Consider the following 24709-nt stretch of genomic DNA (forward strand, 5'->3'; position numbering starts at 1 on the left):
AACACATGTTTACGTTATTTTAAAAATGAATATATAGCTTACCCGATTTTCATTTATGCCCATTTGTAGCCATGAATAATCGATACTGCAACTTTTTCACCCCTTATAAACATTTTTCAAATGTAGCAGTCAGTTTTGTGTTGTTTTTCACATAGACAATATCCAGATTGGCATATTTGTTTCTTTGACACTAATTCCACAAAACACACCATTTGTTTGTTTATTGCATTTGCATCCTGTCCTAACTGCTAAGATCCCCAGACATTTACAACTAAAATCCAGTGAAGTAAACAGTAAGTAAAGCAAAAGTAAAATCATCATCATCATCATCATAAAGAATTGTACAGTGTCTTCATTAGATTGCATTTGCCCAAACTCATTGAGACAGTTTAGGGGAATTGAACTGGTAGCTAAGAGCCCTGGGAAAGCAGGCAGCTCCCATTTATGCCTTTTAAAATTTTCTCCCAAATTCTGAAAAACAGTCCCAATTCATGCTTTTGAATTGCTACATTTTGGTGCTGTAATGTGGGGAAGTTAAAAAAAAAAGATTGGGGCATGTTTTAGGTGCAGAAATGGGAATGATTGTTTTGTGAGGCATCCTGACCTCATTTTATCTTTTATTTTTGGAAACAAAATAAGCTATTTTGCCATAATTTTCACCTCTCAGGGTATTGAGGGGGCTGCACATAGGTTGTACACCCCTCATTCAATGTCTCAATTTTCACTTTATTCCCAGTAATGTCTTATTTTTAAAAATTGATTGTTTACCACTTGTTTTTTTATCATGAATGGTTGATAAACTCTTAATAGAAAGTCACTGGAAGGGACATTCCTTGAAAGACTGCAATCCTGCCTCCCCATAGCTGCCTTGCCTTTAAGGCAAAGATGCTCAGTTCTTTTAAACAATCGTCATAGGATTTTGTTTCCAAGTTCTTCACCCCTTTCATCATTCTTCTTTAGGCTGTTACATTGCTTTTTCACTTTATAAAGTAAGAAAAAATAGAACCTCCAATTCTTTTTTTCCTCCAATTAAAGCTGACAAGTGTATTTTTTCAGCTTTTGGTCTCAAAAACAAACCTCCAAGTAAAAATGCAGCACTTACTGATCAGATATCACTTCCTATCCATGTTGAATTATAGTTCTATTAGATTGTATTGCAATATTATACATATAAACCTCAAATTCATCACATGTAATATGTTTATTGGAACTGTTGTGTAAAATGTATAAATCAGAGGTGGGTTGCTCTCAGTTCGGCCTTGACTGGCAGTAAAAATAATAGAAACCCACCACTACTATAAATGTATAATGTATGCAAATGTATGCAAATATACACATCTGTGAGAAGCAGTTTTATGTATATAATTTTGTTGTAATTGTATTTATTCTTTTTCTATTCCTTTTTCTTTATTATTTAGTTGCAATTTAGTTGTAAAAAATAATTCAACTTACAAGTTAAATTTTATCTAAAACTTTATATTCTTACATTCAAAATTTCTTAGATGTAGAAAGAGAACTTTTAATAAAACAGACTTGGTTAGTTAAATCTACCTTGAATCTATAAGAAAATCGACAATCTTTTGCTTCTTTTAGAGGAAAACCAAGGTTAGGCAGGAGAGAGAGAGAGAGAGAGAGAGAGAGAGAGAGAGAGAGAGAGAGAGAGAGAGAGAGAGAGAGAGAGAGAGAGAAGAGAGAAAGATTTGTGACGACCTGTTAGATACTTACCTGTTTGAGCAGTTTCTGATGTTCGGTGGTATCAATTCCTTTCTTAAGGTGTAGATAAAGTGTAGATGATTCCCCCCTATTCCACTTACTTTTACACAGATATTTCTCAACTAAGCAGAAGCAATAATTTGAATTGCTTCCATTAGAAAATGGACGGCCATAGACTTAAATCTACAGTATTTACTTCTCAACCAAGTTCTTCTGTTTGGCTGATTCAGGGAGAGTTGCAGGGTCAAGGTATGAAGACAGCTGTAATCCGGCCTGTTTGTTCATGTGTGGGGGTATGAGTGCTTATGTTCAAGAGAAGAGAGAAAGAAGAATCTATTTTTAGTGGTGTGGAAGGCTCAGCAAGCAGCAGAGATTCCTACTGGTTAAGGTGGAGGGACAATATATATTTTTGCCAATTTCACAGTCTCTGCAGCAGATCCTCCCATGCTGGGTCAGAGAGACTGTCATAAGCCTGGAGTACATTGGTAAGAGACCCAGAGATAATAAAAAAGTAAATTGGGAAAACCATCTTCCTCCCAATCTGCAGGTAGGAAAATTTCATGATTATCATTGCTGTTGCTATCTTTTGGACACACTCAGTTGTATCAATGACCTTCCTAAAGTTCAACTCCCTGGAATTGGATGCCATGTTTTAGACGTTGCCTGACCAACCCAAAATAGAAAGCAACTATACATCTCTTGATTTTGATCCTGTGCTTATGATGTTGCAGCTTAGAATTGCATCTTTCAAAAGAAAACCCTGAATATTATATTTAACTTGCAAGTTATTAAAATACCCAGAACCATTATTCATGTACTGCTGCCCATTATGGTTTTCTCCATTTCTTCCATCTCATTTTTCTTTCACACTTGCATTTGTCCCTCTTGAAATACATCTTGTTTTTTGCCCATTGTCAAGGTCCTGCTGAATCTTGATATTATTCTGTGTTGTTGGCCATGCTACTTTGGTGTCATCTGCAAATTTGATAATTGTGCTTTCTAACCCTCATCCAAATTATTTATGATTATAATCAGAGCCTAGGATGGAACTGAACTGGTGTTCAATTCAATTCTTATTTCTGAAGTTGAGTCGTTGATGTACTGGGATGATTGTTCAAGTAGTTTTATACCCAACTAATAGCAGTTTAGAGTCATTTTGGTACAAAGGTTAAGGGACCATGCTAGGAGCCCGTCATTTCTGGTCCTGCCTTGGACACAACACCAGCTGGATGACTTTGGGCGAGTCACTCTCAGCCCTAGGAAGGAGACTATGGCACACAACTTCTGAAATTGTGTCAAAAAAACTGCAGGTATTGGACCTGGCAGTTGTCAAGAGTAAACACTAACTTGAAGACATACACACAAACACAATGGTAGCATTACCCAGTCCATGTTTTACTCTTATCTATAAGGGTTTCATGGAAAAATGGCAAATGCACTTTTGCCACCGCATTCTGTTGGTCAGCAAAACTGGACAATCTGTTGGAAAAGAGGTCAAGTTATTTTACGTGGAATATTTAGTTGGATTATCAGGTTCACCATAGAAATTCGTTAAAGGCCCTTGACACTATTGCAAGTACTTTCTATTCTAAAAACTGTGTTTTAAAATATATAACTACTAAAGTGTAATAGGGTACAACATAAATATAAACTGAAGATCAGTAAATAGCAGATTGGCTCATATAGCCATCAGATTAACAAGCAATTAGGTGTTGTCTTTCATTTATCATTGTTCCTTATGTCATCTAGCCAAACCCACAATTTTAGATTACTGCCTTGTAGTGCACACTTCTGAGGGCTATCTATTAGCTCTGTTTCCAATACTTGCCCCTATTGCTTGCAAATATGTAAAGCTATACATTATTTGCTAATTTTACATTTGGGTGAATGTATGACCTTCATAATGTTACTGCCTCTAATCTTTCTTCAATTTTTCCCTTTTTTCAGTAAAAATAAAAAAGAAACAACAGTAAGATATGAAACGGTTATATGTGGACATTGACATCATCCAGATCTCCCACAAAATTATGTAAAGAATCATTATTGCATTAAAAAAAATCCTCCATACTAATAATTTATAGCATCACCAATCATGATATAACTCATAATAGACCTATAGAATGTAACAATTATAGGGCACCTTAGTGATCTAAACAAATGTAGGAATTCACTACTGTATAACCACAATGACAACAAAGTTATCTCATAAATATGGGTACAGGGATGTTCTACAGTAGCAAATCTTTTAACTTATAGCCTTTCGACCTCAAAAGTCTCCAATGTACTAATAACACGGACCTGCCATTTCCTAGATGATGACAGCCTCGTGTTTCTATTTTCCGCATCAAATCAAATATCAGAATAGAGTTGGAAGGGACCTTGGAGATCTTCTAGTCCAGCCCCCTGCTCAAGCAGGAGATCCTCTATCATTTCAGACAAGTGACTGTCCAGTCTCTTCTTAAAAACCTCCAGTGATGAAGCATCCACAAGGTCAATCATTGGATGAACACATAGGAATTAATCAAGAAGGGTTTTTCAAATGGGAATTCTTTTAAGGATTTTTGCAAAGGAATGTGGAAAAGAAATGGAGAAATGTATATCTCATAACATAGGCCCCAAGATAATCCCTGTTGAAAATGGATACTTACTGTGTTTCCCCAAAAACAAGACAGGGTCTTATTTTCTTTTAACCCCCCAAATAAGCACTTGGCCTTATTTTTGGGGAGGTCTTATTATTTTTGAGGTTCAGGAGGCGGCGAGTGTGGTTACCTCATGGCTGCTGCTATGTTGCAATATTTTCAGGAAGGGGTTATTTTTAGAGGGGCTTATTTTAGTGCATGTGCTCAAAAACCCGATTGGGCTTATTATCTGGGAAGGTCTTATTTTCAAGGAAACAGGGTCCCTGCTATAGGGCCAGGCTACCAGCTTTTTCAGGTACCATTTTTTAAATGGAAATTTATTCACTGATTTAGGATAGATTATGTGCTCTCCTAAGCTGGAACGCCAATGCTGACTATTCTAGGTTTTCTTTGGCTGGGAGAACTTCTTGTGTTATGTTTTGCAATTGCAAGTTGCTATTGTTGTTTTATTTGAGATCAGTCTGTAAGAGGGAAGAGAGAGGAAGAAGCTTCCATTGCATAAGCTAAACACTACTCAGCTCTAGCAAATTTAGTCCTATAGATTTCTTTTACTGTCCTCATAAGGCGAGTAGAGACTTTGCCTCCATCACTGAGAACTATTCTCCTCTGACTAGAGTATTGTTGTGACAATGAATTTTACGAGCCTGGGTAGTATATCAGAATTAATGAAGAAGGCTTTTTAATACAGGAAATCTTTTCATTCGCAATGAAATCCCTGCAGAAACACTGTGCAAGGTACTTTATATTTAGACAACCAGTCAGTTTGAAAATATGCATTACACAACATAGACCCAAGCGTAAGGCTCTTCTTTATGATTGCCCCCCCAAAAAATGCTGACATAGCTTAGACAAGAGACTTAAAACAAATAGCATAAGCTTTAAAATAGACTTAAAACAAATAGCATAAATTTTAAAATAGACATACCTGATTTTAAAGTTTATTTTTTAAAAAGAACAGGGTCCACCATGCCGCCCTGGCAAAAAAACCTTCAAACCCCCCTCCCCCCAAAAAAAATTTGCTCAAAAGGACAAAGAAAAAACTATATGCCTGATATAGTTCCCTCAATTTCTTGGTCATTGCTCCATCTCTTGAACTTTCACCCATTTCCAAGATCAAGAAGAGGCACAGCCCATAAGACATTGCCCATCTCTGCTGAGGGAGGAGGATGCATTAGAACTGGGATACTGCAAAGTGTTACATTTCTCAGGCTTCCTCTGAAGGAGAAAAGCTGATCGAAGAGGTAACTTGGCCTAGTAAAAATGGCTTCAGCTTGCTAAAAAGAACTAGCCTGATGCAAAGCAACAGGTTATACAGTTTGATAAAGCAGAAGGGGAACATCTAGTAAGAGTTGTGAGAACACTTATAGGCATTTTGTCTGTTATGATTAGATAGGACAAAGATGGTTCTGGGTGCCAAGGAAGGGTGCTGTTGCAATGGGATATCATTATCTGACCAAATTCTGAAAGTTGTTTCTCCTTCTTTGCCCAATAAGCACAACAATGTGTTTTCCTTCTGTGCAGTTACAATAAATTTGGCTCAAAGCAATGAGTGGGGCCTCCACTCATTAAAAAGAGTAAGGGACTTGCTCTTCCTCTTCATCTGCTAATGAGAAATGAGAACTGGAAGGTATATTGACAGACTGCTGTGGTTAAAAATTAAACCATTATTTTTGCAAGGACATTGGGAAAGGCAAGGACAATCTCTCTTGTATATAATCTCTGATATTTGCTACAGAGCTGCTTGGTTTTTCAAGCACCTCTTTTAAAGTAGAAATGTACTCACAGGTTTAAGAAAGATTGTATGCTCTCCTAATTTTGTAAGTGGTGGTGAAGCTGGAGAGCCAATGCTGACAATTCTAGCTTTTCTTTGGCTGGAAGAATTGCTTGTATTATGTTTTCCATTTGCAAGTTGTTCTATTTGAGATCATATGGTGACTGTGAAGTGGGGGGGTGGGGTGGAAGAAAGAAACTCACATTGGGTGAACTGACTATTGCTCAGCTGCCATCAGATTTGCCCCTATAGACCTCTTCTTATTGTTCTCAGAAGGCCATTAGAAACTCCACCTCCCTCACTGAGAACTATTGTCCTCTATTTGTCTATTGTTGCAACAATGCTTTTTCCAAGCAAGGATCAGCACTTATGTACTGTAATCACTTCAGACAAGCAAGCACTCAACGCAGATGTACTTAAGCATCCATAGAGGAGTATAGTAATAGTGTGAAAAAAGAAATGCAAGATCAGTTCCATAAACCTCAGCTTAACCCTGAGAGGGAGGATAGATAAGGTGACCAGATGTCCCGATTTCAGCGGGACAGTCCCTCTTTTGAACAATTTGTCCCAAGTCCCATTTTTTTTTAAAGTCCCGATTTTTTTTAAGTTACGAAAAAGCCTCCAGCCGCCTTGAGGCTCTCCTAGCAACTGGGAGCGTATATTCTTCAGGCCGAGCGCATTCCTGCCCGTGTGTCCTTGGGAGCTGTTGCTAATGGCTGAGGGAGGAGAACACTTTACTCTATGTGGAGACCGCGGGCTTCCCTCACAGATTTTTTCTTCTTCTGTTGCTTTGAGCAGCCCCTCCCTCCCCCCCTCTCTCTTTCTCTCTCTCTCAGAGCTAGCGGCTGCCTCCGAGGCTGTCCAAGCTCAGCCCCTCCCCTCCCCCTCCCCCCAGACTGCTGCTTCGCCTCGGCTGCTCGGGGCTTCTAAATTGGCATTGCGTGTTGTTTGGGGAGGGGATTACTGTGCCATAGAAACACAGCGTATGTCTCACGTGGCTGATAACCTGGTCTCTATACAGAAGAGGTAATTTTAAAAACTTCAGAGCGAATCCAGAAAGAGGCTGAAGGAGTGATTGCACAGGAGGGGGAATTTATAAACGGCCCAGTGAATCCCGAGGATTGTGTGTGTGTGTGTGTGTGTTTGTGTGTGTGTGTTTGTGTGTGTGTGTGTGTGTGAGAGAGAGAGAGAGAGAGAGACTATCACTAAGTGTTGTAGCTTCTGATTCTTGATGAATGTATTCTATTTTATTTTTCTTTATGTATACTGAGAGCATATTCACCAAATTCCTTGTGTGTCCAATCACACTTGGCTAATAAACTATTCTATTCTATTCTATTCTATTCTATTCTATTCTATTCTATTCTATTCTATTATTCTACTCTACTCTATTCATTTCTATTTCAATTCTAATAAGGAGTTTAGCTTCTCTCTCTTGAAAATGTAAGCTAGCATAAGGCATTATAATGCAAGCTAGCTTTAGTTTTCAAACAGTTCATTTACAATGGCATTGAAAAAAGTGACTGATGACCATTTTTCACACTTAGCGACCATTTTTCACTTAGCGAACCATTTTCACACTTAGCGACCATTGCAGCATCCTCATGGTCACGTGATCAAAATTTTGATGTTTGGCAACAGATTCGTATTTATGATAGTTTCAGTGTCCTGGGGTCATATAATCGCCTTGTGTGACCTTTTGACAAAATATAAAAATTTTAATTAAGCCCCCCCCCCCCCCAATCAATGGTGTCCCTCTTTACCAATCTGAAAATCTGGTCACCTTAAGGATAGAGAGAAATCCAATATTGTCCCATCTAGATTCTCTTTGGTGTAATGGAGTGGGGATGGGGGAGGGATAGGATTCTCTAAAAATAAAATTCCACAAGTCCTTGCAGTGTTTTCTGGCCTGGTCTGTCTTGAAGCCTCACCATATTCCTAATTCCAAACCTGGTACCTTGTTGTTGTTTGAAATCAGCAGTCTTGACAGTATCACAGAGTATAGACATGGGCTGTAGTTACTAAATGCTACTTTTGTATTTAGTGTTGTTTTGTGAGGTTGGTTAGAAAAGTTGTGGATTCACTTCAAAAACGAAGGCTTGGAACATGCAGGAGAACAAATATAGTATCCATTTGCAACTCCTTAAAAAGCAGCTAAATTTCCTCTCTCCGTGGCTACAGAACAATCCCAGAAAAAGATATACAGGCAGTCCTTGACTTACGACCAGAATTGAGCCCAAAATTTATGTTGATAAGTGAGGTATTTGTCTTATTTTATCACCTTTCTTGCCACAGTTGTTAAGTGAATCACTGCAGTTGGTAAGTTAGTAACCCATTTGTTAAGTGAAACTGGCTTGCCCATTGACTTTGCTTCTCAGGTCGCAAAAGGTGACCTTGGAACACAGCAACCGTCATAAATAGGAACCATTTGTCAAACTTCTGGATTTTGATCACATGACCATGGGGATGCTGCAAAGGTCGTTAACTGTGACCTTTTCAGTATCATTGTAATTTTGAATGCTTACTAAACGAAATGTTGTAAGTCAAGGACTACCTGTATGCTACATGCATACCCACAACTCTCCCAAAGAAATTTCTGGAATTCAGTATCTAATACTGCGTGGTCCAATTGGTCAATCTGTAGTTCAGTGGATTGGGCAAACCAAGCATGTGTGATTAAGTTTACAGTTTGGGACGTAGGTTGCACAAACACTGTTAGGATGAGTAAACCTAAGATAACGTGGTGCAACTATAACTTACTGTAGAAAAAATAGGTACGATACACATTAAAATGGGGATCAATTGGTCGTCCTTGAGGCTTCTACCTACTCAAGCACTGCGCTTAAGGGTGGGGGGTGCTTAAATGATGGCGTAGTGGTTAGAATGCAGTACTGCAGGCTATTTATGCTGCCTGCCAGCTATCTGCAATCTCACTAGGCTCAAGGTTGACGCCTTCTGGGATAGGTAAAAGGAGGACCCAGATTGTTGGGAGCAATAAGCTGACTCTGTAAACCACTTAGAGAGGGCTGTAAAGCACTGGGAAGCGGTAAATAAGTCTAAGTGCTATTGCTATTACTTCAATGCATGCCAGAAGCATGCCTTTTTAAACAACCCATCTCTGTATTAGACCTATGGTGACTCTAAACAGTACTTACGGTACATTTAAAGGCAACTTTGCAGTTTTAAATGTAATAGTATGGTGAATATTGCACGACAGTATGCAGACCTGCAAGTTTCTAATTCTGTACTAGTTTCAGTAGCCCCTTAGAACTGTAGTTCTGCCTTTGCAAGGCTATTTTCTAAGATCTACCATAGTGCCCTTCATATAACTGGAGAAGTCAGCATTTTATTTACTAAACTTTTATGCTGGCCACCTCCTGACAAATCTGCCATATTTGAAATGAACCTTTTCATACCATCCCTCTTTCCCCCTTTTTAACATCATCATGGTTCATTACTATTTTGTAAGTTATTTGCATTCTGCATTAAGGACTTTGCAAAGATTTAGCCCTTGCTTGTTTGAAAACTCAAAATAGACATGCAAAGGCATGGGAAAAAACGCACTACACAGATTCGTAGAGAAACATAATTTAATTTTATTTATTGAAATTCTTTAAACACTTTGTTACATCAAATCCAGGTACCAAGTGGAATCTTAAGTACTCCAACGCGAACAGGACAAGATAGAAAGGAGGAATGAAGGAAGAGCCTCTGGCCAGCCGAAATACTGGTGCACAGTTCTTAGAAATGCACGTGCTGGCTATGAGCCTCTTAAAAAGCACTAAGATGCTAAATACTGCAAGAAGAACTTGTTCCATCTTTCCCTTAAGGTTAATTGTTGCAGCATATAACAATGATGAAGGAGTTCGGTGACAATATCCAAAGAGTTTTACCTTTCAAAGGAAATGCATCTAGTACCAAAACCTGTGTGCCCCTGTTCTGCAAGCCTGTGTCTTTAAAGCAGCCATAAAAATGTGTAGGGCAATGAAGTGGATACTCTAGTTTGATCTGGAATTAGTTGGCAATTTCCCAAGAAGGAAAAAAAATCATTTAAGCTTCTGAAGAGAAACAGCATTCGGAAAAAGATACATATGTTTTTTCATCACAACAGTTGCAGAGGAAAAGCAACAAGCATTAGTATATCTAACCTGAAAGGGTCTTTGGGAAATGGCATACTCTATTAATTTTTTGCCCAGATTATGTTGAAGGATAGCACTGGGTTGCTATACCAACAATCTTGTAAACACTGATGAACGACATTATATGACTGGTACCGAAAAACAGACTTAACATGCAAAGGACAGTCACTGCTCAAGGCTAAAGCTATAGGATTTATACCTTCCAGCTAAAACATTTTTCAAATCAAATCAAAATTATTTTAATTGAATAAGATTACAGAAATCAAATATACAGGCAAATTCAAGATACAGACCAGCTCCAAGATGTACACCAAAGAAACCCAACCTAATGAGATGGGTGAATCTACAGAAGAAAATACCCTGCCTGCAGGAAGAACACATTGCCTATCTTTCTTTTCCCCCCAGTGAACCTGAGTAGTGAGAGCAATAAATATAAAGAGTGTTAAAATGCAAGTCTCACAATGAAGCGGAAAGGGCTTCATTTAGATTTGAGCCCATCATTGTAAAATATGATAAGAGTTTCTAAAACCTTCCCAAGGGATATGTGTGTTCTAGCTCAGGAGAATGATCTTTATTTCATTCATTGAATGCTAGAAACCCAACCATCACCAATCATTGTAAACAGCAAGGACTGACCCTTCCTCCCACTTCCCTTGAAATAATCCCTTGCTAAAGGCATCTGCAACTTAAGTCTTCATTTTTGGTTGGAAGTGTTTTGCTGTCTCACCTTAATATATTTAATATACATATACACATATGGAATTTTCATTAGGCACAAGTGCAGGTTAAACGTTCAACAAGTCCTCATCACTGTCATCATGGTATGATGCAATGTTCATGGAGTTCTGCATTTCTTCTTGACCAAAAGCGGGGCTGGTTTTGCTGTTCTTCCTTCCGTTAGGCAGAGCAGTTTTCCCACTGCCTGAAGGCTTACAAGCTTTGTTATGATAAGGCCTTCTAATGCTGCTCAAGCCTCTTGAATCCACATCTCTTGCTGAATGAATCTTCACCTCTGGTATTGTCAATACTTCATCCTCACTGTCCATGTCATCCACCGGAAGGGACATGAGGGTATCTGACATGGCTGCCTTTCGTGCTACATGGCCATTTATGTGAGCTTTGTTTCCTAAACTGTGATTTGGTGTAGCTACTTCTTCCATGAGCCATTCTGTTTCATTCTCATTTACCTCTTCAGTATTTATCTGTTAATTCCAAGGACAGACAGTAAAAACATGATCATTTAGTTTACTGAAAAGCAAGGTACGTCTGATTTTGGAGAACTAAAATTTTGCAGGTTCAATTCTTTTACTAGCAAGAATCAGGAATAAACAATGGGAAAATCTTTGCCCTTACAACTTTTCTTGCAAAAGTCTGGCTGCTTTTCCCTTTGGCCCTTATTCCTTTGAATTGATACACAACCATCGTTTCAATACTTCCCCCCAAGTTTTCAAATATGAAGCTCTGGAGGAATGGAAATATTTTATACAGTTCTTCCAAATACTGAACAATAGCTGAAAATCTCAAACTGAAAGCTATCAATAAATAATGCTTAGTGAATGTAGGGCAGATTATTATTATTTTTTAGTTTGTAAAATTCATCCTGTTATTTATACTTCATGCTTATGTATAATTAAGTAGCACTGATTTTAAACCCGATATAGCTCTGCATAAAGTATAGTTATGACTACAATACAGAGCTATAAACAGAATATTTGATGCACTTATATAATAAAATACCTTAGTATATTTATAAGAAACATTTGATGATCTCCGACAGCAGTTGACTATCTTCTGCTTCATAGATTCTCTATGAAATAAAAAATATTAATGTTACACACTTTATATTCTGAGGTAACCTATCTACAGGTTTAGGTGTCTGCTCAATAAAACAAGTCATTATCAAGTTGCAAATGAAAATGGGAATGGGGGATGCCATGTTTGACAAATAAAGAAGAAAGAAAGCCCACATGTCAAAGTACGGTGGGCTTTGAAGAGGATCCTGATGGCAGACTAGAGGCAGGAGGCAGTTTGGTTACAGTGGATGACAAAAGAGGGAATGAGATGCTATTAGTAGCCAAGTTTTGACATCAACACCCATTTCTAAAGATGCCTGTAGACATTAGCTCTTTCAAAAACACTTGTGCTTGATTTAAAAATGAGGCGTGGTCTGATATCAGAATATTGACCAGTACTATTTGTTGTGTGCTACTATTAAAGCCGTGGTGTCACGGTGGTTAGAATGCAGTGTTGCAGGCTAATTCTGTTCACTGCCAGCAGTTCAGCCGTTTGAATCTCAATGGCTCAAGGTTGACTCAGCCTTCCAATCTTCCAGGTTTTGTAAAATGAAGGCCCAGGTTATTGGGGGCAATATACTGATTCTGTAAACCCTTAGGGCTGTAAAGCACTGTGAAGTGATATTTAACTCTAAGTGCTATTGCTATTGCAACTATACTATAAGAATAGTAATATGTTTAATGAAGAAACAGTTCTAGCAGAGTTTTATGGGTGTTGGATATGTTGTTTTCAATACTTCAAGCTTTCTGGTTTTAAAACGTTTCCAAAATGTTATATTGGGGAGTTATTGCAAAAGCAAAAATCTAAGAATTTTCTTTTGACCTACCTTCTTTCTTTTTTGTAAAGTAACAGGATCACAAGGCATGCTGTGAGAATCACAAGGAGTAAACTCAACAGTGCACCAACTGCTTGGCTTCTTCCTGAAAGGCCTTTAGAAAAATCTTCCACATACTTTCCATCATTTGTTGTTTCAGAGCTACTGCAAACAATAAAAGAAATGGGAATTTGAATTCAAAAGGTATCATCTATTCTGCAAAAGCAGCCCTCCACATATAACTTGTTCTCTCTATTCTGTTGCAGCTCTTCCTGCCCACTAGAATGGGTCTCTTTGACCCTTGGAAAGATTTGGTGCAGAGAAGAGGAGACAAGTTAGCCTCACTCTGAGTACACATTTCTATTGTATTTCCCAGGACACAGTTCATAAATGACCCTTGCAAACTTTTAATTAAATTCAATAATAACCAAAAACTAAATTCTGAAACAAGAGGTGATGGTTGTATTTCGAAATGATTAAGACCCATGTTCAAATACATTCCTGGAAATAGAATAAGCTATAATTATAAGTACTTAAAAATAATTATTTTAATCCTTCCATTTCAGAGCAGATTAATCAACTTCCAACCAAACAAGCAAAATTTCCCAGCACTGGTCCCCCCCCCCCCCCCCAATATAGCTACAGTCAGTTATCTACTCAATTCTCCAAGTTCAAAAGGGTGCTACGGTTATTGTCATATACGTAACTCTGGAGTGAGTACTATTTGAATTCATGTTAGGTATGTTATATTTCACTTTATTCTTCATGATGGTCACATTTGGGTCAAACACCTGGAAAAGGCAACATCCATTACATCAATCCTTCAGGTTTAATAACGAAAAATAGAAATGATCTACTCAGCAATGGGTTTAGGATGAAAAAACTGAAATTCAATTCAAGTAATACTGCGGTTTGGGGAAGAGGATTCAATCTCTTTTCATGGGATTCTATTTCTCTCAACGGATTTGTAATATAATCTCTGATCTAGACCAAGTTTGTCCAGAAGAAGCTGTAGCTTGAAGGTAACATTTGGACAAATTTAATCTAATAAAGATGATTGATGATCTGCTCAGATCCCACTAATACTTTTGTACTTTTTTACACTTTAAAACTCCTAAAACTAAAACTGTGATAGCTATATCACACACACATAATTTGAGAAGAGGAAAATTAATTTCCTGGTTTAGCTCCAGTTAGTTTTAAGAATCTAGTTTGAGACAATATGTGCTGTATGGAACTTTCATGATCTATTTATTTACTCAATTTTAGAGACTGCCAGACTCCAGAATGACTTTGGGTAGCTTACAATTAAAAAACAGAAAAAACATGGAAATAAGAATTAACAAGAATTATTCTCATGAAATTTACTTACACTAACTGGCAAACCGCTGAAGTGTACCAGGTGAATAAGTACTGGCAGTCCGTTGATTCATGAAGAAATTTTGGGATGCCTTCTTTAGCATCTTTATCACAGTGGAAGACAATAGTTGAGGAGGCAGATTTTTTGGAATCTCTGCCACATGTGGAGTCAGAGAAGAACACAAGATCCAAAACATCATCTGCAAAGGAAGAAAGAAAAAGAAAAATTCACAACCAATTGTTGGTTGTGGATATTTTGTGGACATCTCAGAAGAGACATTCCCTAGTTTCTTGGGCTGTTAAAGTGGCAGGGAAGAAAAGTACTTTCAGTCTTGCAGGTTTCCACAAGATACAACAGCTGGTCTACTTCCCCACTATGTATCTTCTTATTGTGTTGTAAATCCTTCCTCTCCAATCTCTTTCTCTGCCAGAGATGGGAGTAAAAAATGGGGCCAAGCCGAGGAGCAATTGCCTATTTTAAAAAATCACTTTTCCCCGCCACAGAGCGGAGCAACTGGGGGGAGGGGAGGAAAGCCAATCAATTTCTGTGGACAATCTCTTCTGTGCCTATTATTTTTCAACAACTCCTCCCTTGTATTTCTTTCTATGTACATTCCCCATTGTGTGCCTTATTCCCTTCTTCTCCAGGTTCTCTGTTCTGCAAGGAGAAGGGGAGAAAAGTACAGAACAAGGCATACTAAAACTGTAAAGGCAATCGCATGACTGAGGGACACTGTGAAGGTTGTAAATGTAGGCATTGGTCAAGTTACTTTTTTCAGCGCCATCCTAACTGCTCACTTAGCAGTTACTAAGTAAGGACTGCTTGTTCTTATTTGTATAGAAAAGTGCTAAATTCTCAGTAAATAATGTTCTTACTTTAGTTTCCTGCTTGCCTCTCATGGAGGTGAGCTGGCAAGTTTACACATTTAAATTTCCATTCATGTAATGTCTGGAAGGAAAAGAGGTGAGTTTTCCCACATTTTCTCTCTAGCTACCCAGTTTAAGAAAATGAAAAATGGGATCTATATGTGTAAAAAAAAATTTTTTTTTCAACTATTCTACTCTCAGAAAGCAAAAGAATTATAATGTATATCCAACAAATTACCCTTCACCCTGCTCTTCTGTTATTGAGTATTGCCGTTTCAGTTGTTCTTTAACTTGGAAAGGCAAAAGAGGGATGATAGAGGAGCAGGGGGAAATGTTCTATAAGGACCCACTTTATCTTCACTCCCTGGGACAGGAAAAGGTCAGAATAAAAATGCCAAATGTGCTTTTCCAGGAGGCAACTGGACTTTCTGGTTTTTCTTTGAAGACATTTTGCTTCTCATCCAAGCTTTCTTGAGAAACGAAATGTTTTTCAAAGAAAAACTAGAAAGTCCAGTTGCCTCTTGAAAAAGCATCTTTGGGACAACCATGATCTGGATGATTGAGAATTTCCATACGCAGTCAAAATCCAAGAATCCCCATGTCCAAACAATAGGACTTTTCACAAATTCTCAATGCCTCTCAATCTGCTTAAGCAGCCAAGAAAGGGCATATGCTAACATCTGGAGGGACAAGAGGATAAATTAATATCCTTGAGAGTTGGGAATGACCAAGAGTTATTAATAGCATTATTCAGTTCTGCTCACAGGAATGAAAACCAAGAAGGTAGATTTGGAAATATTAGGAAATAAAAAGGGAGAGACTAAAAAAAGAAAATACACTGACAGTGAGGCATCGGTATAATTATAACAAATAAGTAGATGATGTGGATGTGCAAAATTATTTATTTGTATACTATCTTTTATCAAATTTATATGGCTGCCCCTCACACAAAAGTTACTGGGTACATTTATGCCCAAAGAATTCTAGCCATAAAACAGCTAGTGCTGGCTAGTTCTTTTCCTCAATTACATGGAATGAAATATGATTATTTTCTTCCTACATATTGAAATACGTCCTCATGAATAGAATTGTTAGGAGGAGAAGGTGAGAATGGGGGAGAAAACCTTCCCCCAAAATCAGAATTTAGGAGAGCCATAAAAACTTGGCTTTTTAAGAAGGCCCTAAAGGATCAGAACACCTGCCTTGGATTTATTAGGTAGGGCCCCCTTGTTTTTTACTTGAAGAAGGAAATACACTGGGAAGATTGAGGATGGGCATGCGGGTGAGATATCTGATTATGGGACCTGGTTACTTTCTGGGGATGATGCCTTAGCAGACATGGGGGCGGGTGGTAATGGTGGTGAAGAGACACAACATAGCAGACTTGCCCTACTTGCTGGGTAAAAATCACTTTGGAATCACTCTGGATTTCAACAGAAGATTGAGAAGAAACTAGGAATAAGCAAAAACATTCTAGATTTTATTTTTAGTGAACGCTGGAATAGTTCAACAGAACTTGTAGTGCAATTTGTTTAGTTTGGGTTTCTATTTTGCACATAACCCAGGTTGTCATCATCCCTAGCAAGTCACTACTTGCCTTGAATATAATAGTGAGCATTTTTTGATGATCCAACTCTACGAGTACGTGCATCTGATATTTTAACTTGACAGATGTTAGCTCCCATACACTTTGGATTCTTTGAATCAGTGATAGAAGAAAGCTGAATCTCATAAATATATCTGTCACCATTTGTTCTGAAATCTCCCGATGCATTGTATAATCTGAAACAAAAATTACATTAAAATACATAATCCGCACACATATACAGAGTAATGATACAGAAATAACCAGAGCTAAGACAAATCTTCTGATGAGCAATATCAATGGGGAAGGCAAATTAACCTAACAATGGTATTAGCTTAACAATTTCAGTGGTTCATTTAACAACTGTGGCAAGAAAGTTTGTAAAATGGGGCAAAACACACTTACCAACTGTTTTGTATAGCAATGGAAATTTTGGGCTCAATTGTGTTCGTAAGTCGAGGAGTATATATACCTGTACCCATCTTCACTATTATTTATTAAAACCATAAGCTATAATGAGCAAGAATACACGGTTGGGTTGGAGAAAATATTTTGCTCAAATGTCCTTCATTTTAGAACTAGTTTTTACATTTAATAATAGGCATAGGGAAACATTTATATAATAAGGGTAAATTTAAAGTTATATATTTATCATAGCTTTATAATATATCTACAATAAGTACTTTCCTAAAGATTGAAAAATCTACTATATATCTCTTGCATCAATCTACCACATATACACAAATTTGCTACTGTGCCTGCTGGTGGAGAATTTACTTCTGTTCTATGGATTTACTCACTAGTCTATGGATTTAGGTTGCACCAAGAGAAATTTTTTTAAAAATCCAACAGATTAAGATGAATCTGTCTCTGGGAGGAAACGGAGTTTGTTTATCAATATGTACACACAGGAGTGGGATTCGACTGGTTTGGACTGGTTTGGGCAAACTGGTAACTCTGACTATCAGCTGGGAGTGAACAGGTTCACTCAGACTTTCAGCTCAGCCTGCCTCAGCTGTTTTGCACTGGGGCTGCAGTAGAAGGGAAGTTTTCAAACGGATAATGCATGAGAGCACACATGCAGAGCACATGCTCAGTGAACCGGTTGTTACACCTGCTGAATCCCACCACTATATTACACACATAACTATGTAATAGTTTAATTATCTATTTAACTTACATAAATAAGCCATACAGATTCAAAATTAGTTAATTCCTTAAGAAATGTATTAACCCATACTCCATATACCAAACTCTAGTTCTTAAATGACCCTTCTTATAAAGTTGTCAGTACACCCATCCAGATTTAAAAGTTATTGCATCGCTTAAAAGAAAAAATCCAGACTAATGGTTATGACCTGAAACTTCATATTTCTAGAAGTGTTATATAGACATTTTGTTCGGTTCAGTTCATCTACCAGTTTTTCACTAAACCAATTGGCAACTGAAAAGCAGATCATTAAGAGTCTTCTCCTGGTCTCTTGTAAGTATTAAAAAAAACTAACTTACTTGTAATAAATATTACCCAAACTGAAATTCTTTCCCGTCTCTGGATTTATAACCGTGCCATTCTCTATCTTTACTTCTTGAGGTTTCACAGCACACGCAGCCCGAGTTTCCCAGGTAATATAATAGGCACAATTTTCTTCATCAATCCTAAGAGGAAGCATTTAGGAAATTAACACTTCACAGTAGAGACAGAAATGGCATGACAGTAAAGACTTAAGAGAAATAAAAGTTGCTATTTATCTTTACTATTGTGTGGATGTGATCGTTGGATTTACACTTTTCACTGAATTTAAATCAAGCACACATTTTCCCGAGTTCCATTGTGGTCATTCTAGTTCTTAATTTAATGTTCTTTGTGAATCTAGCCAATTGGGTTTATTCAATAAAGTTTAAACAAAAAAGCCTTTTCTGCTGTGTAAACCAGAATGCAATTATGTAAAGAGTTTCAGTTTTAAAGAATTACGTCAACACTTCTCTATAGCCATAAGAGGCAAAGGTTTATAAATCACCCATTTGGAACAGATGGTTTTATTTAGTAATCCAATGTAAACCTTTAGAGAATTTGACCTTAAAATAGGCATGCTGTCAAGAAAAAGGGGGAAAACCCCATCTTTTTTATTTCTTCCACACTGTCTCATAAATATCTGAGAATGGTTTAGAGCAGTGTTTCTCAAACCTTGGTGACTTTAAGTCCTGGGGACTTCAACTCCCACAATCCCCCAGCCAGCACAGCTTGCTGGGGAATTCTGGAAGTTGAAGTCCTCAGGACTTAAAGTCGCCAAGGTTGAGAAACACTGGTTTAGAGTTTAAAACACAATTATACTTTGCATAAAGAGGATATGTATGTGTGTTAATGCACATGTACATACAGTATGTTACATCAATCAGCTCAAGGTCTGCAGCTGGTTTTCAGCAGATACAGACATTCATGCTCAAAAAATGGAAGAATCAGAACCAAAACTAGACTGGAACATAGATTTTATTTTCACTGGTACTGTTAGCATAACAATTATTTTATTTCTACTATTTAATTTGGTGATTAGTGTAGATCACTCTTCCACACAACATATTGGTCTTTCTCAACATTCACTCATTCATTCATTTTATTGACTTTATATGGCCATATTGTGACTAATTAGGAGTTACTGAAATATACAGAACACACTAGATCAGGGCTGTCAAACTCACGGCCTGCGAGCCAGATGCCTCACATGCTGGGCACGCCCATGCGTGGTTTAGCAAAGGGGGTAAAGTCATGAGATGTCACATGATGATGCCAAGACGATGAGAGTTTAACACCCCTGCACTAGATCAAAGAAAGCTTCCCCAAAGCCTAAATGATGCCATGTGCATAATAGATACTGATAAAAGCTGAGGTGGCCTTTGTTATGACATAAAAAACAAATCATCCATGTACCTCCTTACCTGTTGAATCTTGGCAACCCAACAGTTTTTCCACATTTCAACTCTATGACCGTTGTTGCCTTTTTGTTCCTCTGTGGACATTCATGACCATTGGAGTAGCTGACAAGAACTTTGTCACCTGAAACAAAGCACCAGGTTTTATTAAAAGCAAAATGAGATTCTGAATCTAAACAATGCTGTGAAGCCCCTCCCCCCAAATGAATTTAACTACTGTATTTTTCGGAGTATAAGACGCACCAAGGTTTTGAAGAGGCAATTTTTTAAAAAAATAGGTAGGTTGATAGAGGGAGAGAGGAGAGAGAGAAATACAGTAGGTAGGTAGGGAGAGAGGGAGTAGGTAGGTAATTAGATAGATAGAGGGATAGAGAGAGAGAAATACAGTAGGGAGGGAGGGAGAGAGAGAGTAGGTAGGTAGGTAGGTAGGTAGGTAGGTAGATGTTTCTAGGTGTATTTATCCATGGAAGGAGAAGGAAATCGCTGACAACCTGCAACACCTAAGACTTATTTTTGCTGGCACAGCACTTAATCAATGTAATTCTCATCAACCACTCCAACTAAAGAGCTTTCTGAAAGGGAAAAAAAGTTTTTGCACTCTGCAAACCTCCCAAAAATGCCCAGTTTTTCGCAAAAACGGGTCTGTTTCTTTTCAAATAAAAGGCATGAATAGCCTTGGGGGGGGGGTTGCAGAGTGCTCCTGCGGGGCGAGGGGTGCCAAAAACAAGTAAAAAACGGCCCATTTTCGTGAAAAAAAATTTGTCAAAAAAATTGCATGCATAGCCTTATGGAGGCTTACAGAGTGCTGCTGGGGGCTGGAGAGGCAAAAAACGGCCCATTTCTTGCTCATTTCTGCCCTCCCCAGCCCCCAGGAGCTCTGCACGGCCATTTTTGTGAAGGGGCAGGGCTTCAGGAGACAAAAAATGCTGTATTTGATGTATAAGACGCACCCAGACTTTCAGCCTTTTTTGAGGAAAAAAGGTGCGTCTTATACTCCGAAAAATACGGTAGCTGCTATTTGTGAGGGTTTTTTAAAAATTAACGTTCTTTCTTTATGACTTAGCTTTAGTAATATTTCCTCATCAAAAATGATTGGTTATATCCTCAAAGGCTAATATTTTATAGCTGTGACATATATGTCCATATTTTGATTTCATATATTGATATCAATACTTTTGCAAAATTAAAAAATATTTTGTTCCAACAATTGTTTCAATTTTAAACAATAGCTGACCCACATAAGCACCAAGTACCAAGAAGTTTCTTTCTATTTCCACATCTACAGACTCTTTCTAGAAGAATATCACTTTATTTAAGGGGAATTACATGGATGTAATGGATATTAGTTACTAGGGTTTTTTCATGCATCTATATGCAAATGAGCTCATGTAACCCTAATGAAATTAGAAAACAAAATTAAAACTAAGGATAACTCAGAGTGGAACCCACTGTTGCAGATCAACTCATAGCTTGCAGCTACCACCAACAGGCTTCCTGGCCCATTTTAAGTGCTGGTTATCACCATAAGACTATTAAGGACCTCCTTACCCACTCATCATCTACAAATATCTACAGACTTTCTGTTTAAGTTCCTTTCCCTGCAAAGGATAAAGACACAGGCTAGAAAACAGACTTTCTCTATTATTTTTTTCCACTTGGTGAAACAAAAGTACACTCAGCATCTTCATTCTGGCATCCTGGATGACACTAAAAACCTTAGCATTTTTATGGAACATTTAGCTCTAGCAAATGAACATTGGGACACTTTAACTTGCAAAGCTAACAATTCTGCTTTTAGTTATGTTTTAAGTATTTGTTAATAATGTAGGACCAACATAATTGTTTTATCACGATTTTATCAGAGATCTGTTTGCATAGGAGTACAAAATTGTACAAGGCGATAAATAAATGTTAGCAAATTAAACCTATTTTCACTTTCCCCTGCATAAAATAGTAGGGGACACCAAAGAGACATACCTGTAACATTAAGTTTTTGTGTATGAACTAATCCCAGAACTTGGACAGCACCATTCTGATTTCGTCGGCAAACACTTGCCCTGTCAGGACAGCCTGAGGGTCCTTCATGAACTCTCTGACAAAGGTTCATGTAATAACTAAATCCAAGAAGGGAAAGACAATCATTTCAGCAGACACTTAATAATTATTTAAAGCATCAATATTCTACCTTTCACTCAAAGTTTTTTAAAAACACAATCAATATAGGACCTCAATAAGGACCATCTTACATTTTTTTAAAATTTCCAAGAACATGAAATGGAATGTTGTCTATCTATGACAACCAATTTATGTAAGGTAATGCAACTGGAAGACTTTTCCAAAATGTTCTTCTATAAACTTCAAATATCTTTTTAGAATTTTTTTACCATCTTAACTGATAGTCAATCTAAACATAGTATTTCAATGATTCTAGGTTATTCAACAGAGCAAAGCTGAGTGATCAAATATTTCTAGTTAAGATGTATCCTCTTTTAATTAGTAACCACCCTGCATTTCTCTTTGATGTATATTTCCCTTCAATCAATCCCTTGACTTAAAAAAAAACCAGGACTACAAAACTTGATTTAAGCACTGCCTAATCTTAGTCATTTTCCTTAGACTCATGCAACCTTGCCTGAATTGCAAGATGCACACTTGGAAGAATGATTAGCTATACTAGCAATGAATAACAAACTTGGTAAGTTGATTTCCATTAGAGTTCCAAAGCACACTCACGAGCTGCCCTTGTCTGCGAAGACCCATGAGCCTGTGAGCGAGGAAAGTATTCTCAAATCGTAAGTTTTGTGCTTCTGAATAAACTTGCATTCCATTTTCCTTGGAGGACATAGAAGCTGTGTCCTCCATTCAAATGTGACAGAGCAGCCAAGGGTCTCGCTCAACAGCTGAGGGCTTCCGTTGTTAGCATTTTCATCACACTTAAAAATAATTGTAGATTCACGCTGCCCAGCTTCTGCAAGATATGAACAAAAGGATATAAACAAGACTGTAAATCCATGGATTAAATCTGTAGGAAAGTTGTTAACAATAAATAAATTTATGTATCTTTGCCTTATAATGTTCATATGGTCCAGGCTGGGTACAATGCTTCAGTAGTGTTATATTTGGGCAAACTTGTGTAAGTCTAGGCATATCTGCTATCTGTTAGTGATCAGAGATTATACTCCAATTCAAAGTAATAAGGTCATCTATTACAATCTCAAAAGGGACATAGTGAATTTGGGAACAAGGTAGTTTTCAGAATACAAAGCAATCTTATATATTTCCTACAAAATTCTCATTTTAAAATGTATTTAAAATAAGCTGAGTCTTATTGATTTGAACGGTATTAATATTCAAGTATACTCGGAATCCCCAATCTTAACATTCAGTCACATTTTCTTCTTCTTCAACAAAACATGATAGAGTGTTAATTAACCTGCATGAAGTTTCTATTTTTCATGACCTTAGCCAGGAAACCAATAGTACAAGTAGTCCTTGACTTACGACCGGTCACTTTAACAACTGTTACAAAGTTACGAAAGACTCCAAGAAAGGTACTTATGACTCTGATGATTCAAAGGATCAGGCAGCCAAAAAACTGAATTGGTCATGTGATGGCCCACTTAACAACAAGCATGAATAAGACCATAATTCTGGGCTGAATTGCAGTCGTAGATCAAGGACTACCTGTAATTCATCAATAGCCCGGGTTAATGGCCGGTTCTATCTCAATGACACTCCCAAATGTGGATAAACATATGCTATCCAAATACAAACATTGTGGTATTTTTTGTCTGTATTTAGAGCACAAGACTGATTTTAGTGCTCTTACATAAAAACTTCTAAAGTGCAGCAATACAAATTACAGGCGGTCCTTGACTTACAACCATTTGTTTAGTGACCATTTCAAGTTACAACAGCAATGAAAAAAGTGACTTATGACCATTTTTCACACTCACAACCATTGCAGCATCCCCATGGCTACATCAAAATTTGGACACTTGGCAACCGTTGCAGTATCCTGGGGTCTTGTGACCACCTTTCGCAACCTTCTGACAAAGCCAATGGGAAAGTCAGATCCACTTTACAACCATGTTAATAATTTAACAACTGCAGTGATTTACTTAACCACCATGGCAAGAAAGGTCATAAAATGGGGCAAAACTCACTCAATAACTGTATCGTTTAGCAACAAAAATTTTGAACTCAATTGTGGTTGTAAGTTGAGAACTAGCTGTATCATGATTGGATTCTCTTTTCAGCAGCTGTTGTTTTATTTCAAGCCACCAGATATTCCATCACTATACAGTACAGCTGTGCATCTTAACCCTCCTTACTTACCATTTACACAGAATCCCCATTTTTGGTCTCTCCCTAAGTTATCAGTTGTGGCACACCATGGATGTGCTTGTCCCTCCGCTATGCACCTGTCATAACTTTTACCGTTATACTGGAAAGGGAAGACACAAAGCTCACCCTTTTCAGTCACTGGAAGTAAAAAAAAAGACAATAAAGTATTTAATGGGCAATACCTATGAAATATAAAGAGTAAAATATAAATATTTCTTAACCACAAACGTAGCAGAGAAGTGGGTTGTCAGTGGCAGCCAGAATTAAGAAAGGGCATATTTTAAATAACAATTTATGTAACTACAGTTATTGGCCATCATTTTTTTACATAAAGTTTATTTTAGAACAAACTGATATGGTCTCAAAGATCATCGCTCTCGACCACTTTCACCTGGAATGCTTCTGCCTGCCAGCTCTCCTTTCAAAATGACATGCAAGCCCAAAAATAGCATCTTACAAGAGAAATGTTCAAGATGCATGCATCCATCAATTCCCCCTTTTCATATCTTAAAATTTAATAGTGCAGAATGGTACATAAGTTAATGTATATGATCACTGGACAAAGTTCAATGCCAAAATCACTCAGTGAAAATTCTATGGGTGAATTCAGCCTTAAACGTTACCGTACCTTCCTTAAATTCTCAATGGGATTATTCTTAAGGTAAATAAATTAAGGAAATATGGTTAGTTTATCTTAAACTTAAAAGCTGATGAATTAAGATACTAAGCAAGCAATGGTGTAATTTTCAAAGT

General features: G+C 37.5%; 2 protein-coding genes across 8 annotated transcripts in view; both read right to left on the bottom strand.

The window, feature by feature from the left end:
- LOC106548799 (solute carrier family 22 member 2) overlaps positions 1-2172 on the bottom strand; it is a 34929-nt gene extending 32757 nt beyond the window's left edge. For 4 of the 6 annotated variants that reach the window (XM_087718220.1, XM_087718218.1, XM_087718219.1 and 1 more), the window contains exon 1: positions 1726-2172. The gene's annotated coding sequence lies outside the window, so the exon portion shown is untranslated. Of the gene's footprint in view, positions 1-42; positions 308-1725 lie in introns of those variants that run through there. The other 2 variants (XM_087718222.1, XM_087718221.1) reach the window with 2 other exon arrangements.
- A 7527-nt stretch (positions 2173-9699) lies between these two features.
- IGF2R (insulin like growth factor 2 receptor) overlaps positions 9700-24709 on the bottom strand; it is an 85564-nt gene continuing 70554 nt past the window's right edge. The window contains exons 39-48 of one of the 2 annotated variants that reach the window (XM_087718224.1): positions 23948-24094; positions 22343-22577; positions 21587-21723; positions 19616-19733; positions 18191-18337; positions 16694-16878; positions 14243-14429; positions 12883-13032; positions 12000-12069; positions 9700-11464 (exon numbers count right to left, since the gene is read on the bottom strand). In XM_087718224.1, the coding sequence (XP_087574350.1) occupies positions 11048-11464; positions 12000-12069; positions 12883-13032; positions 14243-14429; positions 16694-16878; positions 18191-18337; positions 19616-19733; positions 21587-21723; positions 22343-22577; positions 23948-24094 (1793 nt within the window). In that variant the 3' untranslated portion in view covers positions 9700-11047. Of the gene's footprint in view, positions 11465-11999; positions 12070-12882; positions 13036-14242; positions 14430-16693; positions 16879-18190; positions 18338-19615; positions 19734-21586; positions 21724-22342; positions 22578-23947; positions 24095-24709 lie in introns of both variants that reach the window. The other variant, XM_087718223.1, reaches the window with a different exon arrangement.

The sequence above is a fragment of the Thamnophis sirtalis genome, unplaced genomic scaffold (genome assembly GCF_051295495.1).
Source record: "Thamnophis sirtalis isolate CommonGarterSnake01/CBP01778 unplaced genomic scaffold, rThaSir2_p1.2 scaffold_6, whole genome shotgun sequence".
NCBI classification, from domain to species: Eukaryota; Metazoa; Chordata; class Lepidosauria; order Squamata; family Natricidae; genus Thamnophis; species Thamnophis sirtalis.